Consider the following 20230-nt stretch of genomic DNA (forward strand, 5'->3'; position numbering starts at 1 on the left):
ATCCAATCTTCTTAACTAAAAAAAAAGGGAAATATTACAGTAAATGAAAATATGATTTGGGGATTTAAAATATTAGGCAAATCTAACTATAGGTGTTAAAAATTCTATTTAATAATGGAAGTGGCAAACCACATGACAGCTCTTACAATTTCATTAAAGCAAATTATTACCTGTGCTGGTTTACCATAAACAGTTAGGGTTCCAGTATCTTAATTTTTATTACCCAGAAGTCAGGATTAATAAGATTGGCCTTCCAGAAGTTTCCAGAATGTCTTTTTTGTAGGTGTTATATAGATACATTTTCAAAGCAGTCAGCAGGTTCATTCAAGACAGTGAATTCTGTCTATGGCTAAGGAAGGAATCTGGGACTCTACAGACTGCATGAGCCAGAAGAAAGTGAGATTTCTGATCCCAAGACAATAAAATGTTTACTTGATTTCATTGGAAAGCCAACCAAGAAAAAGGAAGCATTTCACATCAAATGAGTGAATTATCAGCAAATTAAAAAAAATAAAATATATACTGAAGCTAGCTTTTTAAGAGGCAAGTCCATCTGTTTCTACTGGCCTATTTGGTATGAAGCAGTTCTATGAAATTTTAAAACTTTCTTTTGTGGTGATTAGAAATTATCATAGGCCATTGTTACAAGTCATCATCCCTTCAGCCCTTTATCACACTACTCAAATAAGGACTTGTTCTGGAAAAGATTTTGTTGTTGTTGTTTTTGAAGATATCCAACTGAACAGAAGTGTAAGCTGATCAGGTGGTCGTCTTCTCTATCTTGATTTTCAACAGGAAGTCTCCAAGCCAAACAGCTTGCAGGCACTGGGCAGTGATGCTGAATGAAATCCTGGAAGAATGAATTACAAGCACTAAGCTTGACTATGTTGATTCCCAAATCATCACACTAAGGGTATAGACACAAAGCCAATTACACAATATGCAAATTTATTGTATCACATCTGGATTACATATGCTCAGCTTCTTCTCCATAGAGAAATCCTTCCTTTGCAAAAGTTACCAGCAATTAACAGAAATATAACTATGGTGACAGATATGATTTAGCTATCAGAAAAAGAAAAAAAAAAATCCTCTTCCAACAAATCACATACATATATATACACACAGCAATAGAAATAGATTGATGTTGCCAAGAGTTGCTAAAGCAGAAACAGAACTGCTGTATACAACATTTTCCATCCTAACCCAGCTGATTTTCAAATTTGAGCAGAACAGCTCACTAACTGCTGCAGCTGTAGTTACCTTTCCATGTCTTGCATTGTCTTGATGTAAGAAACAGGCTGGAAAAACATGCAGAGCTATGCATGTTAGGTAACGATAGTGCCAGAAAAGCCCATGAGGATAACTTGGTTAAGTTCTGTAACAAATTACAAGGTATACCCAAGTAAATATTACTTACTGCTAAGAATGCCTTTTTTCCCCCTCTTCCTGAGACTATCTCCCTGAATAAAAGGACAATTGGAATTTAAGGGGTTTTTAGTGCACATAGGTGATCAACATGGAAAAGCATATTTAAAAAAAAACACTCAGACCAGATAATTCAAAGGGTCATACTTATTTTACTGAAGTAAAATAAAGACAGCAGCACTAACTACATTGTTTTAATTATCCCAATTTTTAAAATAGTTAAGCTGCTTTGGCATCTGTGCTGCTCAGTTTTGCTTTCCCGCTTAATGCTAGCTACAAAAAACTGCATTCTCCTGCCATGCATGATTATCTACTTCCTAAAACAATCATTTTCATATGTTGCCAATGACTAACAATCTTAAAATTCAGAAAAATATCCCCCCCTTAGGAATTTCACATGTATGAAGTTTCTATATAGAATATACAAATTTGCTTTTTCCCCATTACCTGTCAGAGACTACTCAGAATCTGGGGTCTCAAAGGGTCCACAGATCCCAAGTTAAAAATCACTCTCCTGAAAAGTTGGATTTCTGCTTTTGTTAGTTCTTCTTTCTCTTCTGTTAAAAGAATATCCTGAGGAATCTGGGTTAGCTGATAGCATGTGCAGCCTTCATGTCATAGTAAAAAACAACTACTGTTTTTTCAGCTACTGTGATAAAACTCTGTAATAAGCATTGAATGCCTTCAGACCCATTAACTAAGCGGGGCTTTTTAAACAAATTAAAATATTTCTTCATATGTAATGTAGAATACAAGGAAACTGGGTAAAGTAATATGCCCTTAGTACTTTTGCTCTGTACATTTATCCTTCCATCTTGTAAATACTGAGGCATACGAACAGTGATATGCCTGTGTGCAGTGTGACTCAATTTGCTGAGATCACATGTATAACTGTTTGTCAGATCAAGGCCTAAACTGTCAGTAAAGTGCTTAATTTGCATAATTTGAATTGAGGAGAGTAGTAGTGGCAGTACCTGGTAGATTAAATGTAAGGACAGAGCTAGAAGGGAAAAGCTCTTTTTATTTTTTTTCCTCCAAAATACCTGAAGCTTTGAACAATCTAGCATGTTCTAAATTGAAAACATTCTTTTTTTTTTTTTTTTTTACAGAATTTTTATGAACCTTAGGAAAGAAAATTAATTTGGACAAGCTGAAAGACAGACTCAACTCCATGACTAACATGGGAATTACCCTAATCCTCTCTTCAACTTAATCATGGAATTTTAACAAGGTTTTTTGGGAAGCCCTTGAGATCTCCTAGGTTGAACATGAACTTATGTCCTTTATTTTTATACTAGTTAAAATACACCCATAAATGCAATCTGTGTCCGAGTTATGAGATAAAGCCTTTTAGTTCCAAATCACTTGGAATCTTGGCCAGAAATTGCCACCATTTGCTGGCTTTTGCAGGATATGCATGAAAAGGGCTGATGATCTCAATCTAATAGCAGTTCTAACTCTGAATCTCCAGCTATGCCTACTTAATGCCAGATTACTGGGGGGTGGGGGTGAAGCTGTTGCCTTGAATCTGAGGAATCATCCACATTTGGAAGCAATTCAGAAGTTTCTCCTGTGCTCTGCTCCTCCAAACATCTGCTGCTCACCCATAGAAAGATGCAGTGCAGACTATACCTCAAAAGGTATAATCCACACCTGCTCTTTTTGTTTCTCTTTATCACAGTATCCAGAACTAGGAAACTCTATGACCTGGAAGAAACTTTTGATTACAACTGTGTAAATGAGGAAAGCCAACTCTTTGACAGAAACTTTTTCAAGGCTAAAAAAAAATAAATCAGAAAACCATGTTGGCCAGAACAAATTTTCTGCCAGCATTACTATTTCTGCTAAGTAAATTTAAAGACAGCAGCACAACCATAAGAAGCATCAGCCAGAGCTCCGATTTGGTAACATTCCAGATATGCTGCAAAATCTTTTTTTTTTTTTCAGGCCTTTAGGGATGGATAGGTTGAGGAATATGAGGGGCCAGGCTCATTTAGATGATAGGTGGTTACTCACATTGGACAGCTGGTTTACAGAGTTGTTTATATTGTGTGCTTTGCATTTTGTATAACACTTGTAAGAGTGAATAAATGCTCAAAATACAGTCATTAGTAAATGTTAATGTTATATCTACCTACCAAAGAATACAAAGAGGAAACTGTTACTCAGGGAAACTCACCGTTTCATAAGCAAATCCAAGAAAACATTAGAATTGCTAAAGAGACCGAGCACATGCTCCATCAGGTGAAAACCCGGGAAACTCTTCCTTGTAACAGCATATAAACACCAGCCGTACCCTCCTCGCTTACTTCTCCTCAGTCCTAGGCTAAATTTTAATCCAGAAACTCATTGCCAGGCATCGTTTCCATCGTTCAGCGCTCTTCACAACTGTTGGCTTCGGCACAATTTCACGGGCTACAACTTTACAGAGGGCACGGAGGGAGGAGGGCTGTGTGTTTTTCTACTTCGGGTCGCTCTCCTCGGGTGCCTCTCGTTTGGCTTTTAACGCTTGCAGGTGGTGCCTGGCTGCAGGTGGTGCCTGGCTGTCCGCGCTGCCCGGCCCCGCGTAGGCGGCTCCGGCCGACCCGCATCTCCCCCGCCGTTCCTGGCCTTTCTTCCCTCTCCCCCGGCTTGGGTAAACAGCTGCATCGCAGCTCCTAAGCGACCGGTATTTTCAATTTCGAAGCTAATAACATCAGTATTGTACAAGCATGTGCTTACCCCGCCTATCCCCGACAAAACATAAAAGCAAACCCCCTGTTTCCTTTCAAAACATAAGCATGGCGTTTTGCGTTGTTTTCTAAGGGGGCGGGGGGAAGCAGAGAGTATTTTTCTTGCAAGTTCAAGTGTAAAGTAAGATGCTTTAAAATAAATTACGCACCATTTTGAATCTACACTTCACAAGATTGTCTAGGGGCCAACGCCTACAAATCCTCCCCTTATTATGTCCCAGGATGGAAGCTCTGATGCATGGACACAAAACAACTTTGCTCAGTGACCTGTAGGCGAGAGAAAATCCTTGCCAGCTCTGCAAATGACCCAGCACTGATACTTGCTTCTGTAACTGTTCACTCAGCAACACTCCCCATTCCGTTATGCATGCTGACATTTTTGGACCCGCGAATTGCAGCCCCGGCCAATCTTTTGAAAACATTGGGTGGTAAAATTCAAGCAGGTAGTTAGGGTAAAAAGAAAGAAAAAAAAAAACCAAAAACCACACACACCAACAAAAAATACACCAAATCCACAGCGGGGGCGGGGGGGCGGCGAAGCTAACCTGCTCAGCGGTAACAGTTGAGCGAAACTTGCTGAGCCGCCCGCACCCGGGTGGTGGCAGGGGCGTCCCACAGCCCCCGGGCTGGCACCGCTGGCGCCCCCGCAGCTCCTCGCTGCGTCGACCATCCCCTACCCAGCACAGTGGGGACGGGTCCGTCCTTCCCCCGCAAGCTCTCTCTTCGCCCCCCAAGCAACGGCAGTACGCCAAGTTGGTGGGTTGGAATTTATCCCCCCCCGCCCCAGCTGTTGGATTGCAGGGTGAATTGGCGTTGCCCGCTGCCTCGCTGCCCCCAGCGCCGGCTCTCTGGGGACCGAGGAGCGGCAGCACTATTCGCAGGCGGCGGCAATCCCCGGCCTTGCCGTGCCGTTCCCATTGGCCGTGCGGCCGACAGGGTGCGACGGGAGGCGGAGGGGGAGCTGCCAGCAGCAGGCAGGGAGGCAGGCAGGCACGGGGCGAGCGCATACACACACGCACGGCAGGCAGAGGCTGCTGGGGTATTGTTATCATTGTGCTTCAGCGGAGGGTTTTGCCTGCAGGGGGAGGGGTGGAGGGAGGAGAAGAAAGAGGGAGAGAGAAAGTGCGGGGCGAGCATGCAGCAGGGCTGGGGCCGGAGCAGCGGCGGTGCTGGCGTGCCCGGGCTGAGGCGCTAAGAGGAGCCGCCTGCCCGAGCTCGCTGGGAGGCACCGGCGGGAGGAGAGAGGCGGGCACGGTCCAGGCGTGGGGAAGGCAGCCAGCTGAGGGGAGCCGCCGCACCGGCCTCGCAGCAGCAGCAGCGACTGCTTCTTTCTTATCGCCCAGCCTTTTGTTCGCCCATCCTCCTCCTCCTCTTCCCTGCCCACTCTCTGCACCGCGGAGGGGGCTCGGCAGAGAGAAAAGCAGCCTGACCCAGAGCTGAGTTTCACCCATCCTCCGCCCCTCTCTCTCTCCGTCTCTCTCTTCCCCCGCTGCATCGCTGCCCATGAGCTAGAGCGGCAACCGGCTCCGGCAGGCGGGGGCAGACGCCGTCCGCAGCCCCCGGCAGCTGCCGCTGCCCGACTCTTCGCCGGTGCTCCCCTCGCCCCGCTCAGCGGGCTCCAGCCGCGCTCCGGAACTGCCGGGGGCCGCCCTGCCGCCGCCCCTCCTCGCCTCCATGTGCCGGGTAGCGGGAGCGCCGCCGCGGATCCTGCCGCCGCTGGCGCTGATGCTGCTGGCGGCCCTGCAGCAGGTAAGCACCGCCGGCGGGGAGCGGGGCCGGGCTGCGTCTCTTTGTTCCCCCTGCGGGCGGCGGTGCCCGGGGAAGGCGGGAGAACCGGGGGGGGGGGGGGGGAAGGCTCCGCCGCCGAGGTGGGGGTCTCGGGGAGGGGGCTAGGGGAGGGCTGCATTCGCCGCCGCCGCCTCCGCGCCCGGGTTGCCCCGGGGTGGCTTGTGGCCGCTCGCGCGGAGCCACCTGCTCGGGGACTGCCCCGCCGCTGGGCTGCGGGGGGGGGGGGGGGGGCGCTTGTGCCCCGGGCTGGCGGAGAGGGAGAGGGGGGTTCCCGGGCCTCGAGGGGTGGCGGCGCCGCCGCTGAGGGGACGCAGGTTCCCGCCCTCGCTGCTGGGAGAGCAGGTGCCGGGGGAGGCTGCCCGGTATCCGCTCGGCCGGCAGAAGGACGGGACCTCGGCCCCACGGTGAGCGCGGGGGACGAAGTGTCGGAGTGCGGGGACGGAGCGGGCATCGGCCCCTGCGCCCCGCGTGGGAAGGGGGTGCCAGCGAGATGCCGGGCAGGGGGCAGCCCCCGCGCCCCTCCTCAGGCGGCTGGGGGCCCCTGCGGGCCGCGCCGTGGCTACCCCCGGCTCCCGTGCCCGCTAATCCCTTCCCGGGAAGAATTTAATCAGCCTCCGCCTGGGCGCCGGGCTTCCCCACCCCCTGCCGTTAACGGGAATTTCCACTGGGACTGGCTCGGGCTCCGAAGTGTTTAATTTATTATTATCAAAGTCCTGCTGCTGCCTCCCCCCGGCGGGCTCGCCGGGGCGGCCCGGGCTCGCTCCTCGCCCGCCGCGAGCGGCGGGGTCCCGGGCGGGCAGTCCGGGACGCAGGGCAGCGCCGGCCGAGGTGCCCCGGGGCGGGGGGCTCTGTCCGTGCAGAAAGCAGGGATCTGCGGGCCGGCGCCCCTGCGAGGGGGCGTCTGGGGCGAGACGGGACTGACGGGACGCCGGCGGGGAGGAGGACGGGGAGATGACAAAATGGGGCAGCGAGGGCAGCGCCTGCGGGGCGGTGGTTGCGCTGGGTCCCCGCCGGCGGCGCGGGGCGTCCGGAGGGAGCGCGGAGCCGGGGGGTCCCCGAGCGGAGGCTGGGGGTGGGTGGGGAGCGCAGCGCGGCGGTGGGGTCCCCTCCCGCTTTGTGCTCGCTGAGCTCGTATCCGGCGCGACACCGGGGGTGGAGAGGGCGGTAAGTCCGAGGAACAGATGGCGCAGATCATCGCCTCTTAATGGTATTTACGGTCGGGGCATTTCTGGCGGGCCGGGGAGCGGGCTGAGGCGAGGCCGGCGGCGGGGCCGGGGGTCCGGGGCGGCCGCGGCGCCCTCCCGCCGTGCCTGCAGCGGCTGGCGCAGGGCAGGGGGAGGCGGCGGGCGCAGCCACTGTCCATGGTGCAGCGCACCCGCTGCCCCCGCCCGCGCCGCCGCAGCGGGGCAGGAGGAGCCCGCTCGTCCTCCCGGCTCCTCGTCCCCCTCTCTGACAGCCGGGCCCCTCACGGGGTCCCCGGGCGGCCGGGTCCTTCCCCGCAGTTTCTGAGCCACTCGCGGGGGTGATGACTTGCGCCAGGCGAGCGAGGTGCTGAAGCGCTGCTCCACGGCAGCCGGGCATTTTCCCTGGAGTCTGAAAAGGACACGGGGCGGGCTGGCTGGCGTGACACAGGAGTGTCCGGCTGGGCATGAGCGTCTTATGAAAGCAGCCACCCTGTTCAGAAACTTGTGATGTGCCACTTACAGGCTGTTGGGTTGGTGATTGTTTTTTTTAAATTATTATTTATGTACTGGTTGATTCTTGGTTCGGTTTGGGTTTTGCTTTTTTTTTTTTTCTGTAAATGGTAGTATCTCGGCAGATCTGTACATGCAGCTTGCTTCCTTTTTTTTTTTTTTTCCCCAAGTCCTGTGCTGTTTATTATACATGCTTTCAGCTCTGTTTAGTCTTCCTATCTCAATAAATCTTTAAAGCACAAATTCTGCAGTAACCTTTTATTCCATCTTTTTTTCTACCCAGGGCAGGTTTGAAATTGAAGCACACGCTATGAATTAAGTACAGGAACTAGCTGTATTGCTTTTATGTATCACTCAGTGTCACTGGCACGATACGGTTGGGGAATTCAATTTCCCCCTTGTTTGGGTATCCATTAAATCAGGTTAGAGTTGCTTTTTAATAGTGTGTAACAAAATTGGAACTTGGGTATGAAATCAGATTTATAGACCTGTGCCTGTACAACACTTTCATTTTAAAATTTGCTCCCCCCCCCCTTCTTTCATGCATACTGCAAAGAACCTTCACAAGCTAGGTGCAGTGCTAACTTCCCCCCCGCCCCATCATCATATGTACTACTTATGTTTTGTAGGAGGCTATCTGTACCAGGTTCTTTTGAAATGTTGAACCTTACTACTTAGCTCTTGTGTTGCACAGATGAAAAACTATTTACCCTTATTCTGGAGTTATTGATCGCTTCGTTATTCATCAGTGATGTAGAAAAGCCGTCATAATGGAATTACTTGAAATATTGTAACTGGAAGCAGGTTTTAAGGCAGATCTGTGGGTGCTGTTTGTGTACAGGAAATAAGGCTTTAGATTTTTGGCAATATGTACCCTGCATGAGATGGAGGAGAATGAAAACTGCACTGTATTTTGGCGGTTAACAGATCAGTATGAGTCTGGAAGCATTATGTGAAAGAAACTGAGAGAAGAGAGGATAAAGGGAGCAAGGCTTGGTTTTTGGGCCAAAACAACAGTTCCAGTTTTTGGAACTGGGGTAACAACAGGATTGAAAGAGGAATGGGAGAGCTAGCATGAGTTTACAGGAATGAAACTGCTGTTAATTAGAAATGAACTGGAAAGGGGAGCAGAAATTTCTTGCTCGAAAAGGGAATAATTTCTTTAAATGTATAAGATGATTGGATCACTCTGTGGCTGTTGTCAATTTCTAAATCAGAAAGAAGTAAACAATACAACAGTTTTGGAGCCTTTCATGCCTGGGTGACTAGTGTGAATTCGAATTACGATGACAGAGGATGTAAGTTATTACCCTCCGCATGCTGTTTTGGTTGTATTCCAGGTCTTAGTGAATGTATCCAGGTGATAAAGCTACTACCCTAAATGACACTCCTGTTAAGCTGTCTCTGCTGAGAATCCAGCAATGGCATTTCTTGCCAGCTGTACCCCTCTAGTACCCACCCCCTACAGTAGTTTCTGGCAGAATTGGGGTGAGGCATATTAATGTGGCTTTGTGTAGAAGTGGCAGTGAGATCTGTTGTGGGTGCATCTTCTGTCTCTCATAATGCAGCTGTGTCTTCAATTTTATTTTTTTTAAATCAGTCTACTTTAAGTCATACAGTAAATACATAATTGTATAAGCACAAATGTGAGTTTCAGTGTGTCTCCTTTTAACAAATCAGACTCCCAACATCATTAACTCCTTTGAGAGTCAATTGGATGCATTTTATAACATGTTTCATAAGACCCAGAACAGGGCAGTTATCTGAGTGGCTCAGCCTTTTTGGATTTAGATCTTCCTGTTCTGGTTTTGCTTTGTTTGCAAAGAATCTATCTGAAAAGTTAAATATGGCAGGATATTGCAGTAGAGCGCTCTCTAATCCTAGTCTGTCTGGTTTAGGTGATAGTGATGCCACTGACACATCCTCAAAATTCAGATAATTGCAGAACTGAGAATTGTGAAGAGACTGGTTTTTTGTGGTTTTTTTTTTTGTTTAAACTGCTTTTTACATCTGTTGTAGGACAGATAAGGTAGTGTAGATCGACAATGAATTTTTGGAATGTAAATCGTTGGTTGACAAAATGGGAGATAATTTTGTGTATTAAACAAGTCATATTATCTGAGCAGATATTGTAACAAGCTCAGAAATATATGTGGTGCTTATGTAACAAGGTATATATTCTTGTTTTGTCAATTTATGTATTTTCAATAAATGTTATGTGCTTTCTAGAAAGCCTTCTACTGCTGTCTCTCTTCATTGGTAATACTGCTAGGTAGGCATGCAGCCTAATGTGCTAGAAAGATGATTGTATACTTTTTTGATACCAGTTTTTGAAATATTGGCCAAAAGATGATATTTTTTAACTGCATCTAGTTAAGTATGTGTAATACAAAGTCTTCCCAACTACTGTTTTTCTTTCTGCTCCCAGAAGTTGAAGGAGCTCCCAGAAACATCACTGGAAGAGCCCTGTCATGCCCCATCTTAGTTTCATCTATGCTTTTATGTCAATAATTTCATTTGTTAGTTTTAATAACTGAGCACTGTAGCACATAAGACACTTTAATTGTGACAGAAGTGCATGTGTACATTTAAAAATAGCTTGAGGAAGCTGTGAGTAAAGTTATTTTTACTCAGTACAGACAGTCTTGTGTAAGGGACTTTTGATTGTGTCGTAAGGAGCAGGAACTGTTGAATGGCTTTTCTTGCCTGAGTAAGAGGATCATTTGCCAGTTAAACTCTCTTTCTGCCTCTCACTGTCTTTGTAAATGTTTTTTTTAGGTTAACAAAAACAGTTTAGAAAACTTGCAGTAGTTTTAGTAGTTCACCAGCACTCCCATTAGGATAAGAATTTAATTTCTTTGAAACAATGTACACATACAGAACACAAACCTGTCCCCTCAAGACTACACAACCTTTATTGGTCCCTGGCATTTTTATTTTAAATTGCTTTTTGTTGTAGAGCATAGGAAGAACCTTACTGAATAGCTGGTGTACTTTCACTAACCCAGTGGCTCTAGTTGTGCATAAGATGCAATGGGACATATCAGGGTGGAGAGTAATGAAAGCAGAATGAATACTTAACATCTCTTGCAATAGCGATGGTAGTTAAGATAGCACTTCTCCTCACCTACCACTGAACTAAGATTTACTGGTTGGCCAGGTTAATACTGGCACATGTAGAGGTTCAGTCTTGAGAGGGAAAAAAAGGTGGTGTACTTTATTGAAGAACAAGTTTTTGAAGGATTTGTATTTTGCTAAAGTGCTGCATTTGTAGTTTGTGAGTGACCTGAGAGGGACCTTTTTCGCCTGGGTGTTGGGCCATGCTGCTGTTCACCTGGAGAGATGTGTAACCAAGTCTGTGTGATTCATCATTTGATTTGATCCTGCAGTTCTCCCTGAAAGATCATGGGAGCTCTGTCTGAATAAAAAAGGGAAATTAGGCTTTCTATTTTTAAATGGCTTATGCAAACAGATACGGGATCAGCAGCTTCCAAGATGGAAGTTATATTGCTGCCAAATCTTTTCAATGTTTCACTTAAACTATTTGGTTTTAGTCAGTATTCGTGTATTTAATTAAATATCATGTTTCCAAAAGGCACGTTTATCCTCTCCTCTAGGCACTCCTTGACATATTTAAAAAATATATTTTTACTAACAGACTCCTCTAGGGACTGCTCCATTCCTTATAATTAGCATATAATTATCGCCCAGCAGCTGAAGACATAGTTAAAATTTTGTGATACTCCAAAAGAGTTCTTCCAGATAGGCCTTGCAAGGCCTTCCCTGAAGGTTGGGAAAATGCAGCATCCTCCTGTATGCATTAGAAACAGTCTTTGTGGGCAGAGATCTTCAACATGAGCAATACAATAGCTATTATCAAATCAGAGAGAGATAGTTTTCTGTCTTGGAGAAATGAGAATGTATAGTCAAACATAGGGCTGATTTTTTTTTTTTAATATATATATTTATATTAAAAGTTTGACTTAGACTTACAAAATTTCATTTGCTTTTATTATTGCAGTTGAAATTTTAAGCTGTCCTCCTGTGATAGGCGCTGTGGCCTGTCTGGATAACCACATGTCTTGGAAGATGCAGCACTTCATATCCGCCTACTTGAGGGAAGGGGAAAGTCCAAGCTGGGTTATGGCATTGTGCTGAGTGGGAGGGATATACCAAATAAATGTATAGTGTTTAATGAAGCAAATGAACGTGGTCTCTCAGTTGGGGTTAACAGAATAGGCTACGAACCCAGTTTGTGAGACTGTAATTTGTAAAGTTATCATAATCTGTGGTAACCAGTGGTGGTTTAAGGCAACTAATTTTAAACTAGACGATAGCACAAAATTTGGAGATTCTGTTATTTTGGGAAAGTGTTTGAAAGCTTTAACTATTGGTTTAAGAAGCTGGATTTTCTGATCTAAAATCTCCTGGTTCATGAAGTAGAGCACTAATTAGAAGTGAAGATGGCATAATGAAAGCCCTTTCTGGTGTAACTGAATGACCTCTGGGAGGATGTATCCTGGCACCCACTTTGGAAGCTTTTGGCTTCCAGAACAATTTGAATGAAAGGCACTTTTCTTTTTCTCCAGTTGCAATCTCCAGTTGAAAACAAATTGTACTTGACTACATTTGCTGGAGTACTGAGTACCGTGAGGGTATAAACTGTTGCAGCTTTCCTGGTGTTGTAGCAAGTCAGAGAAAGAAAGAAAGAATTGCTGAATGTTTTCAAGTTTAGCATCTAAAGCATTTCAGAGATATGTCTAACATCCTGCAGAGCATCTTTCATTTGCCTTATGGTAGTAACTAGAATCTTGTCATAACATAAGACCTACCTTGAACAGCATATCCCACTGTGCCAGATGATGTATATACACAAAACTAAAAATGGATAGAACAATCCGTAGAGATACTTAAGTTGTGAATGAGTATTGGGTACCATCTTGGCCTTTAAATTAATGAAGAAACACCCAGTTAAACAGTCACAAATGTTTCTGTCCTCTGTGCTTAAGTTGAATATTGCTGTCATAATTGCAAATTAGTGTTGGTTATTAAGGAAGGAGAGCTCAAATACTCTATTCCTGCTCTGTCATACATATAATTGTCAGATGTTTTGAGCTTTGCACAACAACACCCTGTGAATTGGCTGGACTTGGCGACTAGCAGCTGTACTATGTCCAATTATAACTGCATAGTATGGTATTTTCTCTGATACATACCGCTCTGTTTCTCATTTTAATACCTAGGCTTATTTTCCTATAGGAGTAAGCTACATTGAATATAAAAGAAAGCAGTCTTTCAAAAACATCTTCCCTTGCGTTTTGGTACAATCAGTATTAAGAAATGTGATGTTGTAGTACATGCAGATGCTAACAGTGGAAAAGCAGAGGCTTTGATATTTCAGATTAATAGCTACTAATGAACTCCAGTGGTGTATGGCATATGCAGAGAGAAAAAGATCAGCCTTGTTTGAGAGCCCAATTCTGCAAATCTAGGATGCGTGTTGTGACACAAAATTACTTCTACAGTCATGTGGCGAGCTTCCATTTTTTTAAATAGATGTTTCTTTACAGAATTTAATTCTAGATGTGGCTAATTTCTAAAAAGTATGGACATTGCAAAGGGGTAATAGTCCAGAACTGCCAGCACTAGTGCAGCAATCCTGTGTGTCTTTATTCTTGTTTTAATTTACAGTCCTTTCACAAGCATGAGGCCTATATTATTGGAAGACAAATGTAAAGATGTAATGTAAACACAAGTCCTTTAGATTTATGAAGTTGAGATTCTCGGCAGGAATACAACCTTGAAATCAAACCACTCAGATAGCTAGATATGAAACTAAAGTAACTGAGGAGCAGGGTATGAAAACTGCAGGCTTAACTGCCATAAGTATATCGAAACAGCTAGTTCTTTTAATTGATTGAATAATAACTTTGACAGAAGACTTCTAATTTACATCATATTGCTTCATAATTGCAGTTTGCCTATTGCATTTAATCTGAGATCTACACTACTGAGTTTATATGCATGATCTGACACACTGTTTGACTCGGTGTTAGCTCCTTAGCATCTGGAGATGATAATGCTTATTACTCTTTTGTAGTTAAAAATGACTAAATAAGCTATAAAGGCTGAGGAAAGCAGAATAGTTTTCCAGTAGTAACCCTATTTTGCTTTAGCAAAGTCTGTTAGTACTTGAGAGGAGAATTTTCCAAGTGCTGAGCTTGTTCAAAGCTTTCTAACTCCATTAAGTAGGTTTTATATAGGTACAAGCTAAGGTAATTGCTTTCCATCTTAAAAGATAGTTTTTTAAGTAGTGTCCTTCTGTAGATGAATGTACAAGTAATATTATCTTATGTTTGAAATAGTCTTGGGAATTGTACTAATTACACAAAGCCTGTAATTTACAATTATATGCCCCATAATCTTCACTAGCTTTCCCCTTTTGCCCCAGATAAGGGGATAAAAATATTTCAGCATCCTCTTTTGCTTAAAATGGTTTAAGTCTTGCAGTACTCTTAGGCTGAACTTGATATGACCCAGCGTGTCTGAAGCTACAACTTCTACTTAATTCAAAATGCTTAACATAGGGTGATTAAGAATTGTTGAAAATTTGAATTCTTCCTTCCCTTGTGTTTTTATTCTCAAACAATCTTTACAAAGGGCTGTTTTTCGAGAGCAGAGTACAGTCTTTTGTGTCCAGATAAAATTGATGACTGCAAATGAAAGAATGAAGAAGGCTCTCTATTCATGTCCCCCCAGCCTTTGTTTCAGTGGACATTGTTTCAGTTTATAAGAGCTGTTTAGTACATACAGATCTGAAAAAGCTGAAAGATTCACGGGCACATCAGTACAGACCTGCTAAAAATCCTGCTATCTCCTCAGCTGTCTGCCCAGGGTACCATGAAAGGCTCTCCACCCCGCTCCATTTGCTTTGAGGTCACCTTTTGTACAGTAGTTTAAATTATGCTTAATATTTTTCTTGCAAATTATGGAAACCTTATCAAACCTGTGATTTGAGTTCTAAAGCTGAGGAAAGTGGCAACTGGAATCATAATTATTTTTTATTTACCATTGTTTTATCTTAAAAACTCAGTGTGTAGATGAGCTTTTGGGGTTTAGCTACAGATCCAAGTTTCAGCTTTGCAGGTAACATAGTAGCTTAAACTGTTGGTTTATGTTTGCTTTCTCCTTACATAAACATTTTAAAGTACATAAGTAATTGTACACAGGTGAGATACCCGTGTAGTACTTAACTCACAATTAAATCCACATCACAGTTTAAGTTAACCTGACACTTGATAATTGCCTGTTCTTACTGGGTGCTTGCCTGGATAGTGTTTTAACTTAGTAGTTAGACAGTAAATTTGAGTATTTTTTTATTATTATTATTGGGGTTTTTTTTGCTAGTGTCAGTGTTGAGTTGCTTAGTTAGGACCATGCTGGTGTAAGTGCAACAAATGCCTCCTCGTATTAGTGATAAAGTTATTCTGACAGGGTTTGGTATGCTGAGCTTGGCCATGTGTGTCAGTGGAGAGATTATATTTCTGCCCGATCTCCCTTCCCTGAGGAAACCGTTGTGGTCTGAGATGCTTCTGTCCCATCTCTGCTCTAATGCTCTCTTTCCCTGAGGTTACTGTGGTAAATGGGTATAATATAATCTCCTCTTCATGCATTTTTTTTTTCTTTTTCCTGTAGGGCTTGCTTTATCGAGTGTATGCTGATGTGCTTACGTGGCCTTGAGTAGGTCTGCTTGATGGAAGCCTATCTGGGAAAGTAAAAAGGGAAATCTAAGTCTTGATCAGGTTTAGGTATGCTATAGCAGCACAGCTGCTTACGCTGTCAAAAGACCATATACTACATCTAGGCATGCACATGAATAGGCCTTTCCTTGGCTTGTAGGTGTGTTTGAGATTGTGGGAGAACTCTTGCCATTTCCTGGATGTGTCTCAGCCCAGGCTGGCGTGGGAGCCGGCCTCTGCCTTTTTGCAGCGTGAAAGGGTTTTTTTACCTTGTATAGTCATTTAACCAGATGTAAGGTGGGCTAATGTCTTGTGCAGCACTAAAATGAAGCAAAAACAATCCACTGAAAAGAAATCTTAGTCCTTTGCACAGAAAATTGAATTATTTTTTTTTTCAACTAGACAATGAACTGTCCTGGAAACGGGCTTAGCTGTCAGAAATATTTTCTGAACATGGAACACTACAGAACAAACAAGTTTCCAAATGCTTTATTATATTTCTTAATACAAAGACATTTATGCAATTCTTCAAGAATGTGATTTGAGGAGAAAATTTCTGAACAACTGAGAGAACAAACAGTTCTTCCCTTGTGCAAATTTAATAATATCCTTTTAACTTAACATCCCTTTGAAATAGAAGGAGATTGCATTGGAAGCATTTGGCTTTATATGGTTTCTCTTTGAATGCTAAGGCAAATATAAGTTCTGCTAAGTTACTGCAAATGTAGCATTTTATCTTGGTTTACTTGTTCTGGTGCAGCCTCACATAGAAATACTCGAAATAAAGCATTTTAAATCAGCGGTTGAAGTAATTAGTCTCAAGTAATCTGGCTATGAAAAAGTTGCCACTGGGTTTTGTGCAACATTTATTTCCAGAGGAAGGAATGTTTTTGTTCCCCCTATGATTTTCTTTCAGTCTCGATGACTGCTTTAGTGGAAATGTTCAGTTGTCAGAAGAATTGAGATTGTGTATTATTTAGATCTTACCAGACAAGTGGGATTTGTTCCTTCCATTCCAGTTATCAGAAAGATTAACCCTTTGCCCTTGCGGTCCTAATTGCAGTCGTTCAGAAACAAAGATGCTGCTTGTACAAGACAGCAGCAAAATGGAGTATGTGCCAGCTGGAATGTTTCTCTGGTGAATGTATGGTTGTGAGTATTACATAAATTTTGTCTTGCATTTCAGGCACCAATAAAAGCAACCTGTGAAGATATGTCATGCAAGACCGGATTTTCTGAAGATGTTCACAGTGCAAGTGGTGGTCAAGGACTGTACATGGAGGACAGCCTCTTCTCAACGGTATGGTTAGAAACATGTCTAGATATTATTTATTATTTTAATTTATTTCTTCTGGTTGTAGCCATAACTCGCTCTGGAGCATTTTTATCCTTAAACAGGGCACAAACTCTTTGCAGGACAGAACGTCAGCTGCTCTGTGATTATTCTTTGATTACTGTCATAGGACTTGGAAAATCTCTTGGCATTACCACATGCACCTCTGTTGACCATGATTTGAAAATGCTGAGCATTGTGAACCTTCCAGTGATTGTCCACGAATTCTCTTTCTCAGCACAGCATTCACGCTGATGTTTCTTATTACCACTGATGGTATGCATGCCGTCAGTCTATACTTAAAGCCTGTGTATGAATGATGAGTTGAAGAAAATTCCCTTCTGCTTTACAACTCCTGTAGAAGTACTGCACTTACACCCAGTCCTAGCACTCATATTAATGCAGAGATAGTTCCTTTACTGCTGTTTCCTGGCAACCTGGGGAGAGACACCTATGGAAGGCAAGACAGTGGGACAGGCAGCCCTCGGTGGGGGTGACCACAGTATTGGGGGCTCTGTGAGGAGAGGCAGGACAGTGCCAGTGCTGTCTTGTGGACTGTGCTGCTCTCTCATCCTGGCACCTACCTGCATCTGAATGGCACGGTGCCCAGGCTGAGTACGGCCAGCTCCCCAGCTCACAGCGTGCTTGGTGAGTGCAAGCCCTTGACTCTGCCAGGGATGGCACTGCAGTCAGTACATCTGCCCCCAGGACCACCAGGTTGGGAATTCGGTTCATTGCTCTTTTTATGTCTCTCTTTATTAGGGATAGAGTAGTCATCTGTAGGACAGAGACACACACACTCTGAATCTTTATTAGATTTTCCAGCTAGTTAAATTCCAGCATACAAGTTTGTGGAAAGTAGAATATTTTTTTAAAATGTACATTAATTTGGCTGTTTTCTGAACTGCTAACAAAATTTATTCCCCCCCCCCCCCCCCCCCCCCCCCCCCATCTGATTTGGAAATTGTGGAACTGACTAAGAACATCAGTTTTAGGTGGTTTCAAATACATCTTAAATAAGGACTAATTTAATTTAATTTGTTGTTTCTTTCACATATAAATGTGGTTACATAGATCAAGACATTTAAATGAAAAAAATTCTAATGAGTCTGCAAAACAAATGAAGTGAAAGCTGTAGTCTTGATTTTACATGCTGTATGTAGCAGTCTCACCCTAATTATATTTTACAGACCTGTTTTGTGCTTTTTTAGAAGTGTAATAGAAACTTGAATGCAGGATGAATTGATTAGCTTTAGTGTATTTAAACATGAGTTATTAAAGCTTTTTCTGTTCAGTTTCAAGGAAGTACATTCTACCACCACAGACTCTTCTTTTATTAAAGGATAGCTTAGAAATTCATGTATTAAAGTAAACGTTCTGCCAATTGAAAAAATAATAAAGAAGAGAATTTGCCTCACTTCCCCACTAAATGGGAGTTAATAGGTGACTCTATTATAGACTCCTGCAGTAGCCTCCATTGGCATGGGGAACTCCTTTGGTAGGTGATGCACAAACCTGGAGAGAGGGGTAGAAACAAGGACAGAGCATAGCAGGTAAGTGCCTTCCAGAGGTGCTGCTTAGAAACCACCACGTGTTTGTTACTGGTTAATTATGCTGTCAGTTCATTTTAAAATGGAGATCACACCATTTTTGAGATCTGCCCTGTCTTATGAAAGTTCTCTTTGCTCTTCATGCAATCCAGACCTTTTCTGCAATTTCTCCCCGCTTATTTTTCCTCCACATCCTAGAAACCACAGTGGACTGCCCACTAATTCTCTGTTGGCATTGCTCATGCATGATAATGTCTGACCAGACTTAACTGAGTCTGAACTAGTAATATAGGATGGCAGACTGACTTTCTTGTTACTCATATTCACGCACTGCCTTTGCTTGCTTCTCAGAAGTGAGTGAAGCGTGACTATTGGTTTGTCCTTGGATGGTATTAAAACACATGGCATTTTAGGGAAGTAGGAATTGGAAAAACTGTATGAGGCATACAGTAGGTAGCACATCAGATCAGCTGGTTGAAAAATGACCTGGGGGAGTTTTTTTCCTACCACCATTTTCTCAGCTGAATTACTGCACTGGTTAATTCTTTCGAAAATTCTGACACGCTTAAAAGCATATAATTTGCTGGTTACACATAAACATACAGTCCATCATTGCATAGCTTTGACTTAAATTTAATTACACTGTCATTTTGAAATACTATTGTTGTCAAAAGCCTATTTTCTGGTTCTTAAACTGGATTTAGATGACGCTGCAAGTTAAGTATAGTTGCATGACATTCGCTTCTTAGGGATAACCATGGGCCTGATTCTGAACTCAGTAGCCTTGCCTGTCTAACTGTATAGAATCAATTAGGTTAAGACCTTTAAGATCATCGTGTCAAACCGTTAACGTAGCGCTGCAAAGTCCACCACTAAACCATGGCCCCAAGTGCCACATCTACACATCTCTTAAATACTTGCGGGGCTGGTGACTCAACCACCTCCCTGGGCAGCCTGTTCCAATGCTTGACAAGCCTCTCAGTGAAGACACTTTTCCTCATATCCAATCTAAACCTCCCCTGTCACAGCTTGAGGCCATTTGCTCTTGTCCTACTGCTTGCTGCTTGGGAGAAGAGACTGACATCCACCTTGCTGGAACTTCCGTTCAGGTCGTTTCAGGTAGAGAGTGATAAGGTCTCCCCTCAGCCCCCTTTTCTCAAGGCTAAACAACCCCAGTTCCCTCAGCCGCTCCTCATAATAAGACTTGTGCTCTAGACCCTTCACCAGCTTTGTTGCTTTTCTCTGGACACGCTCCAGCACCTCAATGTCTTTCCTGTAGTGAGGGGCCAAAAACTGAACCCAGCATTCGAGGTGCAGCCTCACCTGAGCACAGGGGGACAATCGCCTCCCTTGTCTGCTGGCCCCGCTGTTTTGGATACAAGCCAGGATGCCATTGGCCCTCTTGGCCACCTGAGCACACTGCTGCCTCATACTCGCCTGGCATTTGACCAGCACCCCCAGGTCCCTTCCCACTGGTGATCTTTCCAGTCACTCTTCCCCAAGCCTGTAGCATTGCATGGGGTTTGTTGTGACCCAGGCGCAGGACCCAGTACTGCTGCTTGTTGAACCTCACACAAGTGGTCTTGAACAATCGATCAGCCTGTCTGGATCCGTCTGCAGAATCTTCCTGCCCTACAGCAGATCAACGCTCCTGGCCAACCTGGTGTCATCTGCAAACTTCCTGAGGGTGCCCTCGTCCAGGTCATTGTTAAAGATACTAAACAGGACTGGCCCCAGTACTGAGCCCTGGGGAACACCACTTGTGACTGGCTGCCAACTGGACGGATCTCTGTTCACCAGCACTCTTTGAGCTCAGTCATTCAGCCAGTTTTTAACCCAGAGAAGAGTACAGCCATCCAAGCCATGAGCATCCGGTTTCTCCAGGAGAATGCCATGGGAAACAGTGTCAAAGGCTTTTCTAAGATCCAGGTAGACAACAGCCACAGCCTTTCTCTCGTCAACTGAG

General features: G+C 44.3%; 2 protein-coding genes across 2 annotated transcripts in view; one reads left to right on the forward strand and one right to left on the reverse strand.

Annotated features, from left to right (window-relative positions):
- Nucleotide 1: 1 nt before the first annotated feature.
- Nucleotides 2-5212, reverse strand: LOC129784138 (uncharacterized). The gene is made up of 2 exons (XM_055799989.1): nt 3608-5212; nt 2-850 (listed from the first exon to the last, which is right to left on the reverse strand). The coding sequence occupies exon 1, from the start codon at nt 5210-5212 to the stop codon at nt 4292-4294; it is 921 nt and encodes a 306-aa protein (XP_055655964.1). The 3' UTR covers nt 2-850; nt 3608-4291.
- A 56-nt stretch (nt 5213-5268) lies between these two features.
- The window catches only part of CDH2 (cadherin 2), a 119839-nt gene continuing 104877 nt past the window's right edge, over nt 5269-20230 (forward strand). The window contains 3 exon segments of the mRNA XM_055799987.1: nt 5269-5909; nt 16568-16639; nt 16642-16681. Of these exon segments, the coding sequence (XP_055655962.1) occupies nt 5835-5909; nt 16568-16639; nt 16642-16681 (187 nt within the window). The 5' untranslated portion in view covers nt 5269-5834.

This window comes from Falco peregrinus, chromosome 3 (genome assembly GCF_023634155.1).
Source record: "Falco peregrinus isolate bFalPer1 chromosome 3, bFalPer1.pri, whole genome shotgun sequence".
Classification (NCBI taxonomy): domain Eukaryota; kingdom Metazoa; phylum Chordata; class Aves; order Falconiformes; family Falconidae; genus Falco; species Falco peregrinus.